An 18,126-nucleotide genomic window follows, 5' to 3' on the forward strand; every position below is an offset into this window, starting at 1 on the left:
GCCTTCCTCCAACCATGTGACAACTAAAAATATGCCTCCTCCGCCCATTCCCAAGGTGCCTTCTAAGGGACGGTATTGACTGCATTGAGGACACTCACCTATACAATCCACTCAAGCCAAGAATCATTTATTGATACATTAGACCCAATTTCCATTTATTTTCTTTCAAGTTACATTATTGGAGGGATCTCTTGTTAAGTCCCAATTAAAATGGAAGAATCATCTGCTCAGGATAGATTGTCAGCAAACTGTGGAAATTGGATAGAATCTGTGCTAGCCTTTACATTATGTATTTTATTTAAATCACAAACAACCTCAAATTTTCAGTGATGTAAAACAACAAATATTTATTTTTTTCTCACCTATTGGTTTGTGGGTCAGCAGGGATTTTGCCAGGGTTCAGTTAGTTAGTTCTGGGCTGAATGTTAGAAATTTGATTATTGGTATTCCCACTGCTGCTGGAGAAAATTTTCCTTATTTTGAACATCACCAGCAGCTTCTGATATATAGTTCTCAGTGAGAGAGTCTAATTGGTATAGCCAAGAATAGAACTTTAGCCGCAAGGGAAACAGGGAACATGAGTTTCTTATACTTTCATCTTATTTAGTGTGAGGTTGACTTTGCCCTAAGGCTCATAAGGTGGGTGTATATGTCAGTTTGCATTAGGTTATGCTATTAACAAACAACCTCAAAATTTCAATAGCTTAAACCAACAAATATTTATTTTTTCCCTTATACTACATATCACTTGTGGATTAGCCTTGTCATTATCTCTTTAGAATATGGGTTGTTAGAGCAGCCACCATCTCAAAAATTGCATTTTGCTGTGCCAGAGACAAAAAGCTTGGTGAACTGGATTTTTAAAATTACCAACTGGCTGTGACAAAACTCACTTCCAATTTCCTTTTATTAGCCAAAGCAAATCAAATGGTCACATATAATTCTAAGGAGGGTGCAAAGTATAATCCTGTCATGTGGAATCTATAAATATATAGTATACTGTAATAATGACAACCATGATGGGAAATTTCCCAAACATTGAAAGAGATTTCAGATGCTGGTCAACTGAAAACCAAGAAGACAAATGTCCACTAGAGACTGTCTTATTTATATCTTTTCCGTATATTGCCATCCTCAGTGTAATCCAGTAGTTATTAGTAACATAGTAAGTGCTGATTGAACGTCTGTTGAATAAGAGGATATGGATGTGGTTGTTTAAATTACTGAATCTCAGTATAATTGAAGCTTAAAGAGTGATACTTTGCTATTTTAACTGCACTCTGTAAAGCATGATAAATGTATTATTTGCATGCAGTGTTGCATTTAGAAAACTTGAGAATCAGAGTGGCACACTGGAAAGAGAAAAAAGATGTTTATCTCAATATTGCTTTGAATGTGTTCACTTTTTGGTTTCCCCAAAGTGGGGACACTTTCTTCTGTGCGTAGTACAGAGTTTGGGATATGGTAAGTATTCAAGAGAAGTAGTTCTGCTGTCATTAGTTGTGTATTCTTAGGAAAGTCATGTCAATTTAGCCATAGGTTCTTGAGCTGCACACACACACACACACACACACGCAACACACACACTATGTCTTAGTAATATTTGTCTTTTGTGTTGTAAGGATCTCCCAGACTATAAAGGAATACAACTGTGCGATTGTGGTTGTCATGTGGTGTACTTACAGCACAGTTCCTGCCACTAGGCATTCATTCAATAGACGTTTATTTAGTTTATAACAGTAACCATTTGCTCTATTCTTAATGTGGAATGGGGTGGATATCTAAGAAAGCTTGTAGTGTGCCTTTACAAAAGTTTGCCCAGGGTGCTGGGATTGAGGAATTTTGAGAACCTGGTTCCCAACAAATCAACAACAGTGACATTCAATGGGCTTCGTCCTCACCTCCCAAAGGTCAAACACTTCACAACTGCCAATGGGGTCCCGGGGCCCGCGTTCCTTCCTTCGGTAACCAGGGCCCCTCCCGCCAGCTGTCAGCCAACTGCCGCAAAGCCCCGCCTCCCAGGGCGGCCCTCCAATCGGCCGCACGGCCCGGGCCAAACCCTCTTGCGTCACGTGACGCGACCAGGCCAGCTTCCGGTTCGTCGCGGGCGGCTGACGTCGTCTGGGCCGGCGTCGCGTCAGGGCTGGCCGGCGGCGGAGGAGGCGATGGCAGCGGACACTGAGCGGGCTTGAGGGCTCGGACCTGCTCCCTCCCGCGCGACCTCAAGCCCGACCCCGCGCTGCGGCCCCAGCTGTCTCCGCTCCGCTCCTGCTCCGTCCCCGACCGCTGCCTGGGAGGAGGCGGAGGCGGAGTCCCGGGCTGGCCATCCTGTTCGCGCCCCGGCTCGGCCCCGGACAGCCCGGCAACTGTGCAAAGAGGAGGCCGAGTCGGTAAGAGGCGGCGGCGCCTGCAGGGCCTGGAGGCCGCCTGGCCCCCGCCTGGCCGCCCGGGACACCCCAGCGCTGGTGTCTGTCTCTGGCCTGCTCCCCTCCCGCGTCCCTCTCCGTAACTTGCCGCCCCTATTGTCTGGGCGCCGCCGCTCCCTCTACCCCTCCCTTCCTCCCCCCCTGCCGAGGGCCGGACGGCTGTCAAACCTGGAGGCGTCTCCTGCACCCTGGCCGCCCGGTCTGAGCCTTTCCTGTCTGTCTCTGGTCAGCTCCCTCCGCCCCGCATCACCTCCCCCCACCGTTTTTTTGGCCCCGCGGCCATTCTCTGACCATTGCTTCATTTTCCCAGGGTTGTATCTTCTAGTTGATTTACTCTTCCTTCCCGTTTGTCAGGTCCTCAGGTTTCACCACCCTTATATATTTTTGCTTTCTTGTTCGTTTTCCTTCCCGATTTTTATTCCTCTCCGTTCTCTCCGTCCCGTCCCCCTTTCTCTTTCTGCTTCAGGTTTTACCCCTCTCCCCCAATAGACTGTATATTTGTCTTACTTTTCCTTAATTCAGATCCCTCCCCATCTGCCCCTCTTCACCCAAGAAGAAGGAAATCTTTCCTTTTCTGGCATCTCATCCCGCAGTGTCACTGGGGGGGGAATTATATGTGTTAACTTTGTCACTTCTTGTGGGTTCTAAGTTTGATCCTAGAAAATGTTAGTGTAACTTCTCAATTACCCCTTACTAAGTTCTCCCTGTGAAGAGCAGCAGAAAAGGTGGATTACATTTCTACAAGTAACTGCCTTGTGTGTTGCACACTGACCAGACCGCTATTAAAAATATTCATACTACTGTTTCTTTTGCACCAAACGCCCTCTGGCTGAGCCTACTGTTAACTTTAAGGCATTAATCTTTGCTGCTGCCCTGGCAGGCAGGAGGATATCTCCGCCCCCCCCCCCATGAGTATTTAAGTTTGATTTTACGTATTTTTATGACATGTATTGCTGTATTTGGCATATGTGGCATGTATTTTCCCTTACTTAGCAGATTCTTTCTAAGAGGAAAGGGCAGTTGGTTTTTATGCTTGCTGTTTTGTCCCTTTAAAATTGTGACAAAACCATTGAAAAAACGTGACACAGTTGTGTGTTTTCTTTTTTAAATTGGGAGGGAGCATAGTCATGTTAGTAATTCTATATTTCAAAACGGTTTTAGAGATTTCTCCTCTCCCCCAGTAGGTTTCCATTCCTGACTAAATATTATATTTTGATTGGGCTGTTGCAAAATGTATTCATATTCCTCTGGTGTTAGTTAGTGAAAAAGAGGCTACCTCAAGTGTGCTAGCTCGCCACTGGCCAAGAGGATTGTGAATATTCCACATGTTCGTGGTCTAGAGAGGAATAGGTATTCCTTTGTAGTTTTTTGTTTGAACGTACAATCATTTTTATTGTCAGTGTGGGTACTATGTTGAAATATAGTAGAAATAAATTCTCAGAGTTAAGAAATGTCTGTATCATTGTTGCTTGTTGAATGTGAAGAAAAAGAAAGAAATTTCCTCTGCAAGTTTATATGTTAAATTAAAATTATTGAATCATGTGCTACCAAGGTGGGAGATCATAGGTAATGAGAAATCCTAATCACAAGAGGAATTACTAAATCTGCACTGGAAGAGTGTGTCTGCTGTTTCTTCCATCATTGTGTTCTTTAGTGTGTTATCAAGTGTTTTATGTTACAAGGCACTCAATAAATATTTGTTGAAAAACTTGGTTAATTTGTTCTCTTAAGAATTTCAATAGTCATATGCCAGAATACTCAATTGTCCTGAGTTTTCAAAGACAAAAACATTTTCAGCTGTTATCCTGAAGAATTTTCTTGGGTATTTTCGAGTTAAAATTTAAAGCATTTTAGCCATTAGTTAGTTTTAATCCCCATCTATTCATTCTTTTAAAGTAGTTAGCTTTTTAATCTCCCTTTTCTTAATTCATTGTTAAGATTGCCTGCAAGTTGTACAGTACTTTACCTAGAGGTATTGGTAATCATCATTCAAATTTCTTAAAAATTTGGCAGTTATTTTAACTTCTCATGTAATGTTTAAAAAATTCTGTTTAATCCCTTGTGCCTTTTATGCATCAGAATCTAATTTTTTTTTTCTCTCTTGAGGTAGTGAAAAGAGAATTCCGAAGAACAGGATCTCAAGATGAGTAAAAAGCCCCCAAATCGTCCTGGAATCACTTTTGAGATTGGTGCTCGTTTGGAGGCACTGGACTACTTACAGAAATGGTATGGAAAATACGGAGCCCTTGACCTAAAGCATGATATCTGTAGTTTTACATGGGCTGGTTAATTGCTCTTCTTCTGACAGTGGCAGAAACATTAACTTGTTCACATTTTGAATAAACATATACATTGTTTATTTAGTTTTCCTACTCTTCAGATTTTGCAGTTATCAGTACTCTTTTGTACTTAATATGAGCTCTGTGGGTGGTAGGAGGGAGAAGATTAATCCAGATAACCAGATTCCCAAGTTTCAGATAAAACTTGATGCAAATCTACTTTTTTTGGCCTGTGTCAGAGGTGGTCTTTCAAACTGCAGAATATGTTGATGGTTAGCAGAGTTGTCATTCACTGTTCCACCTAAAACCAAAACCCAGTTTACCTCCTCCTTCCCCAGAGTGCACTGACCTAAAGGCAGGTTGTTACTGTTTCCAGTTTTAAATGAGTAATCCTTTCAGGCCTTCTCTTATTTCTTCTCCTATACCAGCCATCTGTGATAAGGGGTGAATTCAGACACCTCCAACATACCCCTACATACAATGGTGTAGGAGAAATTGGTTACCTAGGATAAAATCACCACCTGGAAAGGAGAGAAGGGGAAATAGCACACACCAGGATCACTGGACTGCAGTAAGAATGAGAATTCCCTCTTTCTCCTAGGGAATGCCTTCCTCATTCCTGTTAGCTGGCCTCCAGTTCTGCTCTCTGGGTGGCTGTCTCTTGGTTCAGCCTCAGTTCCTCTTGAAGCCCATTTATTTTGATGAGGGGTCTAGCAGTTCAACAACTTTACCAGCCTTTTTGACATTTTCTTTTCACTACAACTCCCTTTAAAATGTAGTGGGCATTTTGTAGATTTGTCTTTGATGGATTTGTATTAAGTCAACTTCCTGAGTTGGCATTGGCAGGCAGAGAAATCTTGATTAGTCATGATACTTGACTTTAGACCAGCCTGGGGTTTTTCTCTATTAGCAAAAACAAAGGTGTTGGAACTCTGCAAACGTCCGTGACCCCCAGCTTAGTGGGCGGTGCTTGGGACAGTTTGAATCTACAATTTGAGATGGGAAGGCACAGTTATTTGGCGTCATGCCTCCAAGCTGCATCTCAGTGAGTGCTTCTTTTTAGGGGGCTTAATTACCCTCATCAGCTGGAGAATGTACACAGTGTTCTCAGGAGGGGCTTGGAAAGCACCTGGGAACCAGGCAGTAGCATCTCTCCTAGTCACAATGGTAAACAGTGTGTCCAGATGTTGTCGAATGTTTTTTTTGGGGGGGTGGGGGGGTGGAGGGCTTATGTGCTCCTGATTGAGAGCCACTGCATTAGACCATACAATGAAAGATGCTATTTTAGTCAGTAATTGGCTCTCTTTGGTTCTGATTTTGACCAAAAGAAGCTTTTTGCTCTGAAGGGACACACTATTGAACCTCTCTGTGATGCAAGAGTATGAGAAATGCTACTTCTTTGATGTTAATCTTAAATTATTTTTTTTCTTTTTTTTAAAGTTACTGGCTTTTTGAATTATTAGTTAATTCATATTACGCTTTTCTTAGGCTTCCAAACTGACAAAGTTGCGATTGAACTAGCTTCCAGTTTCGGAAAAGCACATAGTTTATTAGTTCTCCCAATGGCCTTAAGGGATATTGACATAATTAACTGGTCTTAGTAAGAAACTCACTTTTAGTGGTGAAATGTTTCCTAATTCATCAGCTGTTGAATCGGTGATTCAGTAGTTAAAAAGATTATGGAAAAGAACTACTTTAAAAATTAAGTCTGAGTTTGCTTTTAGAGTATTTGGAATGTCAGAAAACAAATAAAAGTTGTAGCTTAATTTTTTTATTATCTTATGCTTCTCATCAAAAAATTCCCAAGTGCTTAGATAGAGTGATATCATGCAGATGTACTCATTGATGAAGGTTAGATTTAATTTTAATGACCCCAGTAATAACGGTCTCTTTAAAGTGAGTACACATTAGCCAGAATAATCGCATACGATAATCACTGCAACTTGCTGTCAGTTCGATTTTTGTGAGCTCATTTATATGACGATTTTAGCATTCTGCTCTAGTGGGGCTTTAATTGCAAAAGCATTAAGAGTATTGTATATACGTATTCTAGGTAATTGAAAGAAATAATTTTCTTGTGACTTTGTTACTGTCAGTAGTCTCAAGCAGTGTTTCGGCTTGGGTGGCCCTTTAATTTAGTATTAAAGTACTTTACTGTAGGACAAGTAATTAACTGAGATTTATTGAATTTTATATGGGGCACAAAAGAAGTTCTGTGAGACATGGTGCTCTTAACAGATTTTATTTTTAAATGAGATAAACTTTATTCTTTATATTGTTTCTTTTGTTAAGGGCCATTCTGTATCCCCTATAAATTCCACACATTTTTGCTTTAATATCATGTAAAAATATAGAAGGATTATTTAAGTGTTGAGAAACTTTGATATTCTTACGAGGGCAAAACAGTTAATCACTGAAAATATAGTGAACTAATTTCCTTCCGTCTTTCATCCCTCCCTCTCTACTTTCTTTCATATTCTCTTTGGGTTGCATCCATATTGAGTGCTTAGTCTTCCACATTTATTCATTCAGTTGGAATAGTATTGAGGCCCTACTCAATACTATTCCATAAATGTCTTTTGAATTATAGGCATTGGACAGGGAGGGACAGGCAGAAATGCAAGTATTACTTACTCTCTTTGTACGTAAGACATTTACAATAAGCAGTATAGCTGTTACTAAGAAAATGACTTATATGTTGATACATTAGCTTTTAAAGAGAAGTACGGAGGGAAAGTTGTGATAGTAGGGCACCTGAATGCCCATTTGTCTTATATGTAGAAGGTGTCCTATGTTAAAAAAAGGAAAATATTTTTTAGTATGTACTCTAGAAATAAAAGGATAAACTCTAAATTTAGTGGGCAGAAATTAAAGTTAAGCTCCCACATTTAGGTTTGGGGTAGATTTAAGAGGAAGACTCAACCTATTTTTTGGGGGGAAAGTACATTATTATTCCTTGAGCAAACCATATCACATATTCTTTAAAGTTCGGAAAGATACTTCATCCTCGAAAATACACTCCACATTTTAAGTAGCAGTTTATTACTTTTTGCTTTCAAAGTAATTTTCCAGTTACATCGGAAAACCCTGGTGGTTTGATTATTTACCAATACTAATGAATGCAGGCCCTGAGAAGCCAGTGAGAGGCCAGTTGCCTTCTGTTCCAGTGAGTGGTTTTTGATACCTGGATCTCTTCTTCTTCTTTTTTTTTTTTTTTTTAACATCTTTATTGGGGTATAATTGCTTTACAATGGTGTGTTAGTTTCTGCTTTATAACAAAGTGAATCAGTTATACATATACATATGTTCCCATATCTCTTCCTGGATCTCTTCTATATGGACTAAATCTAACTCCTACTGAGAAGTGTGGGTTGCTTTAATTTTTAAAAAATTTGTAGTTTTACTCAAAACATTTTAATGTCTTTCTCAACAGTCTTTTAATTTAAAAGGCTTTGAAAAGACTTTTAATGTGTTAATGTTCACAGCTAACACAGTCAACCATTTTCTGTCTTATCTCACTCATATATGCCACTGCAGCCTCTGTATATCCAAACCTGAACATATTAGCTTTATAATTTCTTGAATGCAGTAACATCATAAGAATGAAGATAAATACAGGTCGTTGATACAGGAGTGTGTTTGGGGAAAGAGAAAGTTCAGAGTTGAAGTTATATTTGAGACACTATCAGTGGATTCTAAAGAGGAAAGAGGCAGGTTCAAATTCAGACTGCCACTTTCTGATCCTGTAAATATGAGTTAAGTCCTTGAACTTGGTTGGCTTAGCAGTAAAATGCAAGCAGTGTTACTGACTTTTACTTACAGAATTATTTTAAGGATCAAATAAAATAATATATTTAAACTTGCTTCAAATTATATAAAATAATACATAATTATAAAGCACTGAGGTAAATGCAAGGGAAGAGGGAGAGTTGAAAAATATATCTTTGGGGATCTGAAGACTCAATGTGTAAGTTTTTAAATGTAGCCTTAGTGTTGACATGAGAATGGCCTGGAATACAGAAGGAATATCATGTCATTGCAACATGCTATAAAACCTTTTTGAGGTGATAATGAAATCCTTGTTTTTGCAGAGTTTTATAATTTAGAAAGCACCCTTAAAAATGTTAAAGTATCTAATCATTCTGAACATTGTTCAGTAAAAAATGTGATAAACCAGTTTTGACTACTGATTTAACTTTTTGACTGAAATTAGAATACTCTATAGCAAGTTTTAGTTGTGAAAACAAAACAAAGTAATATGCTCTGCTGTTACTCTTCAACTTGAAATTATAAAGTCATTTTAAAATATTCAGATGAGTTACGCTCGTCCAACCTTTATTGGAATATTTCTATGTAATTCTCTTCTAGATCTAAAGGAAAGGAAAATGAAAGATAAAAAAAATGTGGAGATGTCTGCAAGTACAGAGTTTGATAGAACAGTATAAATTTGAATTGACAAATGCTGTTTCCACACATTTGGAGTTTTTTGAACTGTATGGAACATTTGCAAATGTGAGTTTTTAAACTGTTCATGAACAGAATTTTAGTAGAGTGGGAAAATCAAAGAAATTTAGATTGTAGGAAGTACAGATACTTTCTAATTTAAATAAAATTACATATTGTCTGAATTAAAAGGGATTGTCTTTTACTGATTGGATTTGCTATTCAAAGGAAAACACTAGTAGAGATAAGTTGTGTGATCTATATTTGGAACAGAAGTGTGCTCCTGAAAAGTAGTATGTAGATGAAATTTAAAAACTGAAAACACATTTAAATTACATTAGGTGAGTTTGGAATTTGTAAAACCATAGGTGAATACTTTTAAAAATATTATTTTGCTAATATAAATAAAATTTGTCCTTTTGTATGTTGACCTTTCCTAAATCTCTTTGTACTTGGAAAGTATTGATTCTGAGTCACCACCTTTGACAACCTAATTTCAGCTGTAGACTCAGAAAAATGTACCATCGTGTTTATATACCAAAATAACTGAGTAATATATATTATGGGTGGTGGTAGAAAACTTACCCGTGGACTCCAGATTAAGGACCCTGCCTGTAGAGAATTTCAAATTGAAATTCATAAGACTTGTTTTTAAATTCTGAGATTCTTTACATTCAGAAAGTCGCAAGTTTTGAATCCTAAGATCTAAGTGAACCCTCAGTTTAATAATCATCAAACAGGTCTGCACCAGTATACAGACATTTTAGTAGTTTAATTTTTTAAATTTTCCACGAAAGAAAACCCCATGAACTTTTAAAGATAAAGTTCTCCCTTCCCCTCCCCTTTCCCCCCCAACAAAAGAATGTTGAAAGATTAGAAATAGGAGTAACATAGGAGTAAAATAGGAGTAGACATATTTATTTTGAAACACACCTGCTTTGTTCTTATTGTTCTTTCTCTAATAGTCTTCCTTTCATTATGTTGATTCATTTTTTTTTTTTTTTTTTTTTTTTTTTTTGCGGTATGCAGGCCTCTCACTGTTGTGGCCCCTCCCGTTGCGGAGCACAGGCTCCGGACGCGCAGGCTCAGCGGCCATGGCTCACAGGCCCAGCCGCTCCGCGGCCTGTGGGATCTTCCCGAACCGGGGCACGAACCCGCGTCCCCTGCATCGGCAGGCGGACTCTCAACCACTGTGCCACCAGGGAAGCCCCCATGTTTTTTTTTAATTGAGCTTTTTCTTTTCTGCTCAAATTTTTTGCTTATCCTAGATTTCTTGAAAGGCAAGAGAAAAGGAATATTGAAAAAAGTAAATTTAACTAAAGTCAGAAAATGTGGGTTCTAGGTGCTGTTCTGCCATGGACTGTGGGACTTTGGAGACTTACTTTTTTGCTTTAATGTCCTTAAAGTGAAGGTGTCACATATTCAGTGATCTCTCAGATTGCTTGAACTGGAAACTCAAGCTCTTTTATCTACTTTTCACCTATTCAGGGGTGACAGGTTTTTTAATCTCACTTTTAGATAGGTAAATAACAGCTTGAGGCAGAAGTAAAGTAGGCAAGGACTATAAGTCCAATGTAGTTTGCCCAAAACTGCTGGTCTCTAGAAGAAGAGAAAATGTATTGAAAAAGGTGGAGAAAGGTGAATATAATTGGGAACAAAAATATAGGGGTTTGAAGTATTTGTAGAATAGTGGTATTGGGCCGGTAGTTACTCTTTCTACATCCTGCTCTCCCATCATTTAAATGCTTTCTCATTAACTGTTTAATTTTGAAATTACTTAGAATCATAACTATTGGCTTTAGTACTTTAACTCACTAACTTTCTGTGTAGTACCCATTCACTAACACATTGGTTCTCTTACAAAGTTCGTTGATCCTACAGTTTTGAAAGTGATTCAGGTGAAGTCTGAAAGAGTAGTTCTTAAACATGAGCCTGCGTAAGAATCACCTGAAGGGTTTGTCAGGCACAGATTCGTGGGCCCAACAGCTACAAGCTTCTAATTTAGTAGATCTGAGGTGGGGGCGATAATGTGCATCCTAACAGGTCTCCACATGATGCCGATGCTGCTGGTCTAGGGACCACATACGAGAACCACCGGTCTAGACCATACAGAATTGTTAACCTGAAGATACAGTTTTTGAGGCAGACAGCAGTGGAAATATCCTGGATTATTTTTTGAATTTATAGTCTGTTTTAACTGTTTATGTTAGTTGGAGGAAGTTAAAATGTAAGTATGGACAAAGTGATGCATGATCCAGAAACCCTTTTTTGTTATTTTTCAGTACAACAGAATATATTGAGCTGCGCGTACTCTGGTGTGCGTCAGTTTTCTTGCTCCTCTTTCTGTAGTCCCAAGCGCTATCTGGCTGGATAGTTGTTAGGGTTTAGGCCCTTGTTGCTTTATTAAAAAAAAAAAAAAAGGCTCCCTGTGGTTACGGTTAATCATGGATTGACTTTTATTGTTCTGTGCCTTGTGTGCGTTCATATAATGGCAAGGGTTGGATCACGAGAGAAGACAGTTTTATTTGCTTATCTGATATTTGGTTGAAGTTCGGTCATCATCTATCACACACATCCAGTTCCCTATTTGTTACATTTTTCCTGCTGAATATTATTATTATGTGTTGTGAGATTTTACACTTGTCTTACCACATTATGTAATGCTTTGTTTTGTGGTGAGTAATTGATTAAAGTCAGTAATTAGGAAATAATTTATCTGTGGTGGTAATCAATTTTACAAAAAGAATGTTTTGCAATTCTAGTTTCGCTGACAACTGTATCTGCAGATGCTTAAGGGTTTTTAATTTTATTTTTAAATGATTTTTTTAACTGAGGGAGAGAATACTAGCTTTAAGTTTTAAAAATTGGTAGTATAATTTCTTAAAAGAAATTAACATGGTATTGAAAAGGCAGCTTAGTTTTGTTATTCTTCATAAGTGTTTCAGTGTTTTAGTATTTTATATGGCTTTGTATTGAAGAACTATTGACCGTTCCTCCTACCACCTCCTACAGATCATTGATCAGCAGATAAATTTTTTCTTCTTATTAAATTAGAAACTAGTATGTAAATATTACATTATTTCAGTCATTAAAGTCAACACAACTTGGAGAGAATTGTTGCAATAAAATTGAAGAAAGAATGTGGATATTTAATATTCATTGTGTCTTAAAAGTCTGTTTTCTCATTGCCAAAAAACCAACCCTCTTCAATTAAAAATGAATATGTTTCTACTACATCATGGGTAGGTAAAGTACTGAAGAATAAGCTACTGATGTGAAATGAATTATATACAAGGCCTAGCCCCTTTTACTCATAAAAGGTGCCCAGCAAAATTCATTGCATTTTGGTGGGTTGGTAAAGAATGAGCCCAAAAGTTTTGGGGATATTCTGAAATCTGGTTACCATTGCAGAACACTGCTGCAAATGGATTGTGACTTACTGGTTGAAAACTAAGCATAAAATGATATTTGTCAAACTATTATGAATTACACAAGGGAGGGGGGATGTTTATTTTGTACAGTATAATAAAAGCTGTTTTCCATACTCTCTGGGCTAACGAAAAGCTTTACACATTTTATTTTGTATCAGAAGCAGAAGAGTAAATTTGCAAGAAAAAATAAACACTTGATTATATAAAATATAATACTTGATTATATGAAATATAAAACACTTGATTTTATATTGTTTTTGTTTTCAGGACCTCTTGATAAAGAGCCCCCTATATTTGAAATACTGCAGTAAGTTTTACAAGAGCTGAAAATGATCAGTTGTAAGATGCAGAATATATAATGATCAAAAGCAAATTCTTTAAGAGATAGACAAACCTCCATTCAGGGATCCACCACTGTTTCGACTTGAGAAAATTACTTGACTTTCAGAGCCTCTATGACCTCCTTAAATAACTGGGAACAGTAGTAGTACCTAACTCAAATGGTTCTTTGAGGATAAGCAAGACAGTGCACATTTAGAGCTCTTCATGTTTTCTGCCACATGGTAGGCACTTAATAAATGTTAGCTTTATTAATAATAGCATGAATATTAGTTATTCTAAGAAAGTAGAATCTAACAGGAGAGGAGTCAGTGTAAATTCTTAAAACTTTAACATAGGTGTGTAAGCATATATGACTATCTGTAGTATTAAAATAATTTTTAAATGCTAAATATTAAGGAACAGAAACTGGGTGGACTGCAACCTGCTAGAGTTTGGAGTTTTGTAACAGAATTAAATAACAAAGAATGGTCATGTTGGCCTGAACAAATTATATGAAGTACATAAACTTTGAGTAGAATACTGGTGGCGTTTTTGGTGGAGTGGGAAAGGAATTTTTGATAGTCTAATTGATTCTTACGGCAGGAGACGGTCATGAGCATAAAGGCTAATGGGTGGGCACGGATGGTATGAATGAATGTAGGCATGGCAAGGAGGTAGAGAAGAACAGGAGTTTAAATAAATCCAGTGATTTGAAATGAAACCTTAATTTGAAAGGTGGCTGCTCCGAGTTACTGAAGCAAAATACCTAGCTAACTCTGATCTTACCCATTCTTTGCTGCAAAGATTATGGACAGGTAGGAAGCAGGGTGGTCTGGCTGCTTGTGTTGAACATGTGTCCTTGGGGATAAATGAGTCTGAAAAGAGGGCCTGAGGGATAATGCACTGAGATCCTTAGAATTCAGTGTTGTAAAAGATGTGATTTTGACATGTATAACCATCCTCTGAATGTTCTTGAAATTGTTAATAGCCTCTTTGGATTTATACTTTATTTTGGAATATCAGGTTTGAATTAATCAAAAGGGTTTTGTTTTCAGTCTGTTCCTCAAGTGTGAAACAAACTAACATGCAATACCTACAAGCACATCATCTAAAAGTACTGTAATAATGGGTGACATTGTTGTAGAGAGTGAATGGTGAGAAAACACTAGAAAATTACAAAGCATAATGTAAATGTAAAGTATTTCCAGGAAGCTAAAATTTTAGAAGGTTAGCAGGTTATAGGAATATTATGTTTGCTTTGGACTTTGTTCTACATTAATTTTTATTATTTGGCAAATAATCCTCTTCCTGACAATTGTATGTAAGGAAGGTCTCTATTTCTATCTCTTGCAATATGTTTTAGTTATTTTTTATGATGCCATGTTAGAGTTTCTGGCTTATGCAATTCTTATCAACAAAACTGTTCTGAATTGTGAATTCTAACTCCCAAAGATTCTGCTAACATTTAAATTATGTCTAAGTCGTATTTTAAGTGTGTTTCATCCTTTAAAAATCGAAGAACTACTTTATCCAAGAGAACATCTAATTTAGGTACTCCTTCTATGTGCTATATTGTAATTGTATTAGCTTATTGATTCCCTTTTTCTCTCCGCTCCCTGCTGAATCTGAGTTTGTTGATTGTTATTTGTATTTGTAGCTTTATTCCTAGTTTAGTGTCTGACATACAGTGAATTAGAGACTCAGTGTTGAGTTAAATGAAATGGATGAGGAACTGTCAGTTTTTAAATTTATATAAATTAGAAATTTTATTGTCTTACCAATATAAACAAGAACAGGACTATTATTTAAAATACATAATTTGAATAATTTATTGGGTTAATTACTGTTTTGATGTATACAGCACTTATTCAAATGATTAGTTAAATCTCAGAGTGAATTCTGATGCCTTTTGGGACGTTTGATAAAGTCTGGCCTTGCTCAGGGGGTTGTAACCTATCAATGAGTAGTTAACAACCATGTCCTTTGGCTTAAGTGTAGGAGATTGTAGGCCATCAGTGTATCAAGGAATTTCCCTTATCATTTCCTCATGGTTGATGTTATTTTTTTTTTTTTTTTTTTTTAAATTTTTTTTATTTATTTATTTTTATTTTTGGCTGTGTTGGGTCTTCGTTTCTGTGCGAGGGCTTTCTCTAGTTGCAGCAAGCGGGGGCCACTCTTCATCGCCGTGCGCGGGCCTTTCACTGTCACCGTTTCTCTTGTTGCGGGGCACAGGCTCCAGACACGCAGGCTCGGTAGTTGTGGCTCATGGGCCTAGTTGCTCCGCGGCATGTGGGATCTTCCCAGACCAGGGTTCGAACCCGTGTCCCCTGCATTGGCAGGCAGATTCTCAACCACTGCGCCACCAGGGAAGCCCATGGTTGATGTTCTTTATCAATACAGGTAAAAATCTGGATGTATCAAACTAGGTGATAAATCAGATTGAGTTCTCTAAATTCAAATCATGTTTAATTGTTTTACTGTTACTGCATTGAATATAAAAGTATTTTTTTTAATCTATCAGACTGTAGTTCTGGCATAGCTGCATGCCCATCATTTCTTTCTTCCTTCCAAGGAGAGTGGGGCACCTATAGTTTTCAGTGTTAATAGATGATCTTGCCTTCCAGAGAATTTTTTTTTTTGATCATGGACCCCTTTGAAATCTGATTAAAGTTGGGAACCCCTCTCTCAAGAGAATACTCATACACATCTACACCAAAGTGTTTTTTTCATATAGCCTCAGGGGATCATGGTTTCCTGATCTAGCTGTCAGTCAGGATCTGCCCATGTAAAACAGTTAACACCATGAGCCAGTATAGTAATTCATCTGTAATGGTAATTCCCATTTTAGGTTTCTCACTTCTCTTTGTGTTTTGACAACACACAAGAGTTGATGTTACAGGGAACCAATACAGTATATTCAGTGTGTAGCTAACCTCTTTGGTCAGTATCTGGTTCTTATTGGGTTACAGGTTTAGTTCAGAATCCATAAATCTTGATTCTCTGAACGATCTTGTGTAAATGGGAGGCACCAGTGACAGTGTTAAAATGCTGGTATTAGATGAGGCAATAAAGAGTTACAAGAGTTCAGAGAAGGTGAAAATTATTTTCGTTTTTGTTAATGGTCTTGCTGTACTCTGTTGTTACAGTTGAACTTGACCATTAGAGGATTTTGACCACACTGATTTAGAAAGAGTCCTAAGAAATCAATTGAGAGATTACAGTAGTAGAATTGCATGTATGAGAATTCTGTTAAATTCAGCAAGAATCATTGTAAATGATTCTTCAAATCATTTTGAAGATTCAAATCAGTGTTTCTGAATGCTATTTGTTTCCATTAAACCTAATAAACAATTTAGGGTGGATTATTTTTCTTGCTAAGTTTGCTTAGAGTAAACTGTGTTCTCTAAGATTCAAGTGCAAAAGACATATGAGGGCAAGGTAGGCCCAGAGCAATGGAGGCAGTCCCTTAATTTCTATACGAGTAAATATCATTTAAACAGTGCAAGCATTTCAAAGTGGGATTATAATAGGGAAGACAGTGGCAATTTTATGGTATTTTGCAGTGACACAATAAGGAGTAATAGAGCTCTATGTAGAATTTTGGCGTTGAGGGATCATAGTCCTAGTGAGGTTGCCTTCTCTCCATCTCTTTCTTTGAGCCCTGGAGAGATGCCAACTATGTTTTTATTTTCTTTCTTTCTTCTTATCTCTAATTGTTTTAACTCTGAAACCCCAGTCTCCTACTTTTCAAATCTTTTCCCGCATCATTTATAAATGTTTGGGACTCAGTGTAATCACTATTCTTTACTCTTAACAGCTTTCCATGATTCATTCTTTAAAAAAAAAAAGAAACAAAATATCATGATATCTACCAAATTCAGTAAGAAAAATCTTACATTCCATTCACACGCAGTTATGATAAAACATATTGTGCATCAAAATAATATTGCTGTCGTTCAAGATCTAGAGGCATTTGTGAATGCATTTGTTTGGAAGTATTTTTTATTCACTGTGTGTATCAAGGCATTATTACTATGGGCCATCTTGAACAAGGAAATCATTTCACTGTATAGAACTATCTGTTAAATTGCCATTTTGTGCATTTTACGTGTATAGCAAAGATGTTGATGTTAGGATTTTTTTCTAAGGTGTAACTGATAACCAAATTAAGTACAGACTTTACGGGATTCCCTGTTTGAATGTAATGAATGAAGGGTCATTTCATTAGTTCACTGTTTCAGAGCCCTTTAGTTTGAACCTAGCTAACCAGTCCAGTCTGATGTCCCACTATTCTCCTTTACTCACCTTAACTGCTTACCATGTAGCCTAGCCAAAGGGAACTGTTTCCTTGAAGTGCCCCTCCAATCTCTGATCCTGAGGTCCATGAGGACAGAAACAACAGTCTACTTGTCTGAATCTTCCTTGTCTGGTCGATTGCTTAACTCTGAGTCACATGATGGTTTTAAGTAAATGAACATTGATTGAGTAAATGAGCAATGCTTTATGTATACACTTTACCTTCGTACCATGTTCATTAGGTCTAAATCCTTAAAGTTCCCCACCAAGACCAACATAATGTCTCCCAAGAACCTTCAGTGAATGCTCCAATTTTCTCTGAACAATTAATTATAGCATCTTATGTCGAATTTTTGAAAAGTCAGCTATACGTCAATGAAAAAAATAAAGTATATTCAAATTACAAAAAAATATATAGTGGCAGAGAGAAATCATCGTCAAAATTAGCATGAAGTTAGTATCCCACTGCTCACTATCTTCAGGAAGAACTAACTAAATTTGTTAGGAAATCTGTTAATGAGAGAATCAACTCTGACAAGAATTTTTGTTTTCTTTTTAGATACCTTTGCTGTATGTTGTCATTAACCTCATGCTATGTCAAAAGCATAATATCTGGGCCCCTACCAAATAATTGTTATTATATGTCCACCTCAATATTCATGGTTTTTCAGAAATAAAAGCTTGATACAAAGGAGAAAAAAAATGTTATATATACTTACCAGTTTACCATGTATGGTATAATTACTTTGATACAGGCCTTATCCCATTTCTCCTATAGGCTTTTTGTGCCAGTTAGCTTTGACTTTGAATACTCTTACCATGTGTATCCTTGGACAGTCTTCATCTGTTAAATGGTGACTGTGTTATCTGTACCTTGGATGGTTACCAGGATCTAATGGGATAAGGTATATAAAAATCAGCTGATGCTCA

General features: G+C 37.4%; 1 protein-coding gene across 16 annotated transcripts in view; it reads left to right on the forward strand.

The window, feature by feature from the left end:
• Positions 1 to 2,100: 2,100 nt before the first annotated feature.
• Positions 2,101 to 18,126, forward strand: part of PHF20L1 (PHD finger protein 20 like 1) — an 82,636-nt gene continuing 66,610 nt past the window's right edge. For 6 of the 16 annotated variants that reach the window (XR_004346397.1, XM_032609507.1, XM_032609509.1 and 3 more), the window contains exons 1-2: positions 2,114 to 2,390; positions 4,533 to 4,652. Coding sequence is in view for 15 of the 16 variants with exons in the window: in XM_032609507.1 (XP_032465398.1) it covers positions 4,570 to 4,652 (83 nt within the window). In the remaining variant the exon portion in view is untranslated. Of the gene's footprint in view, positions 2,391 to 4,532; positions 4,653 to 9,073; positions 9,218 to 18,126 lie in introns of those variants that run through there. The other 10 variants (XM_032609515.1, XM_032609518.1, XM_032609519.1 and 7 more) reach the window with 5 other exon arrangements.

The sequence above is a fragment of the Phocoena sinus genome, chromosome 17, assembly GCF_008692025.1.
Source record: "Phocoena sinus isolate mPhoSin1 chromosome 17, mPhoSin1.pri, whole genome shotgun sequence".
In the NCBI taxonomy this organism is placed as follows: domain Eukaryota; kingdom Metazoa; phylum Chordata; class Mammalia; order Artiodactyla; family Phocoenidae; genus Phocoena; species Phocoena sinus.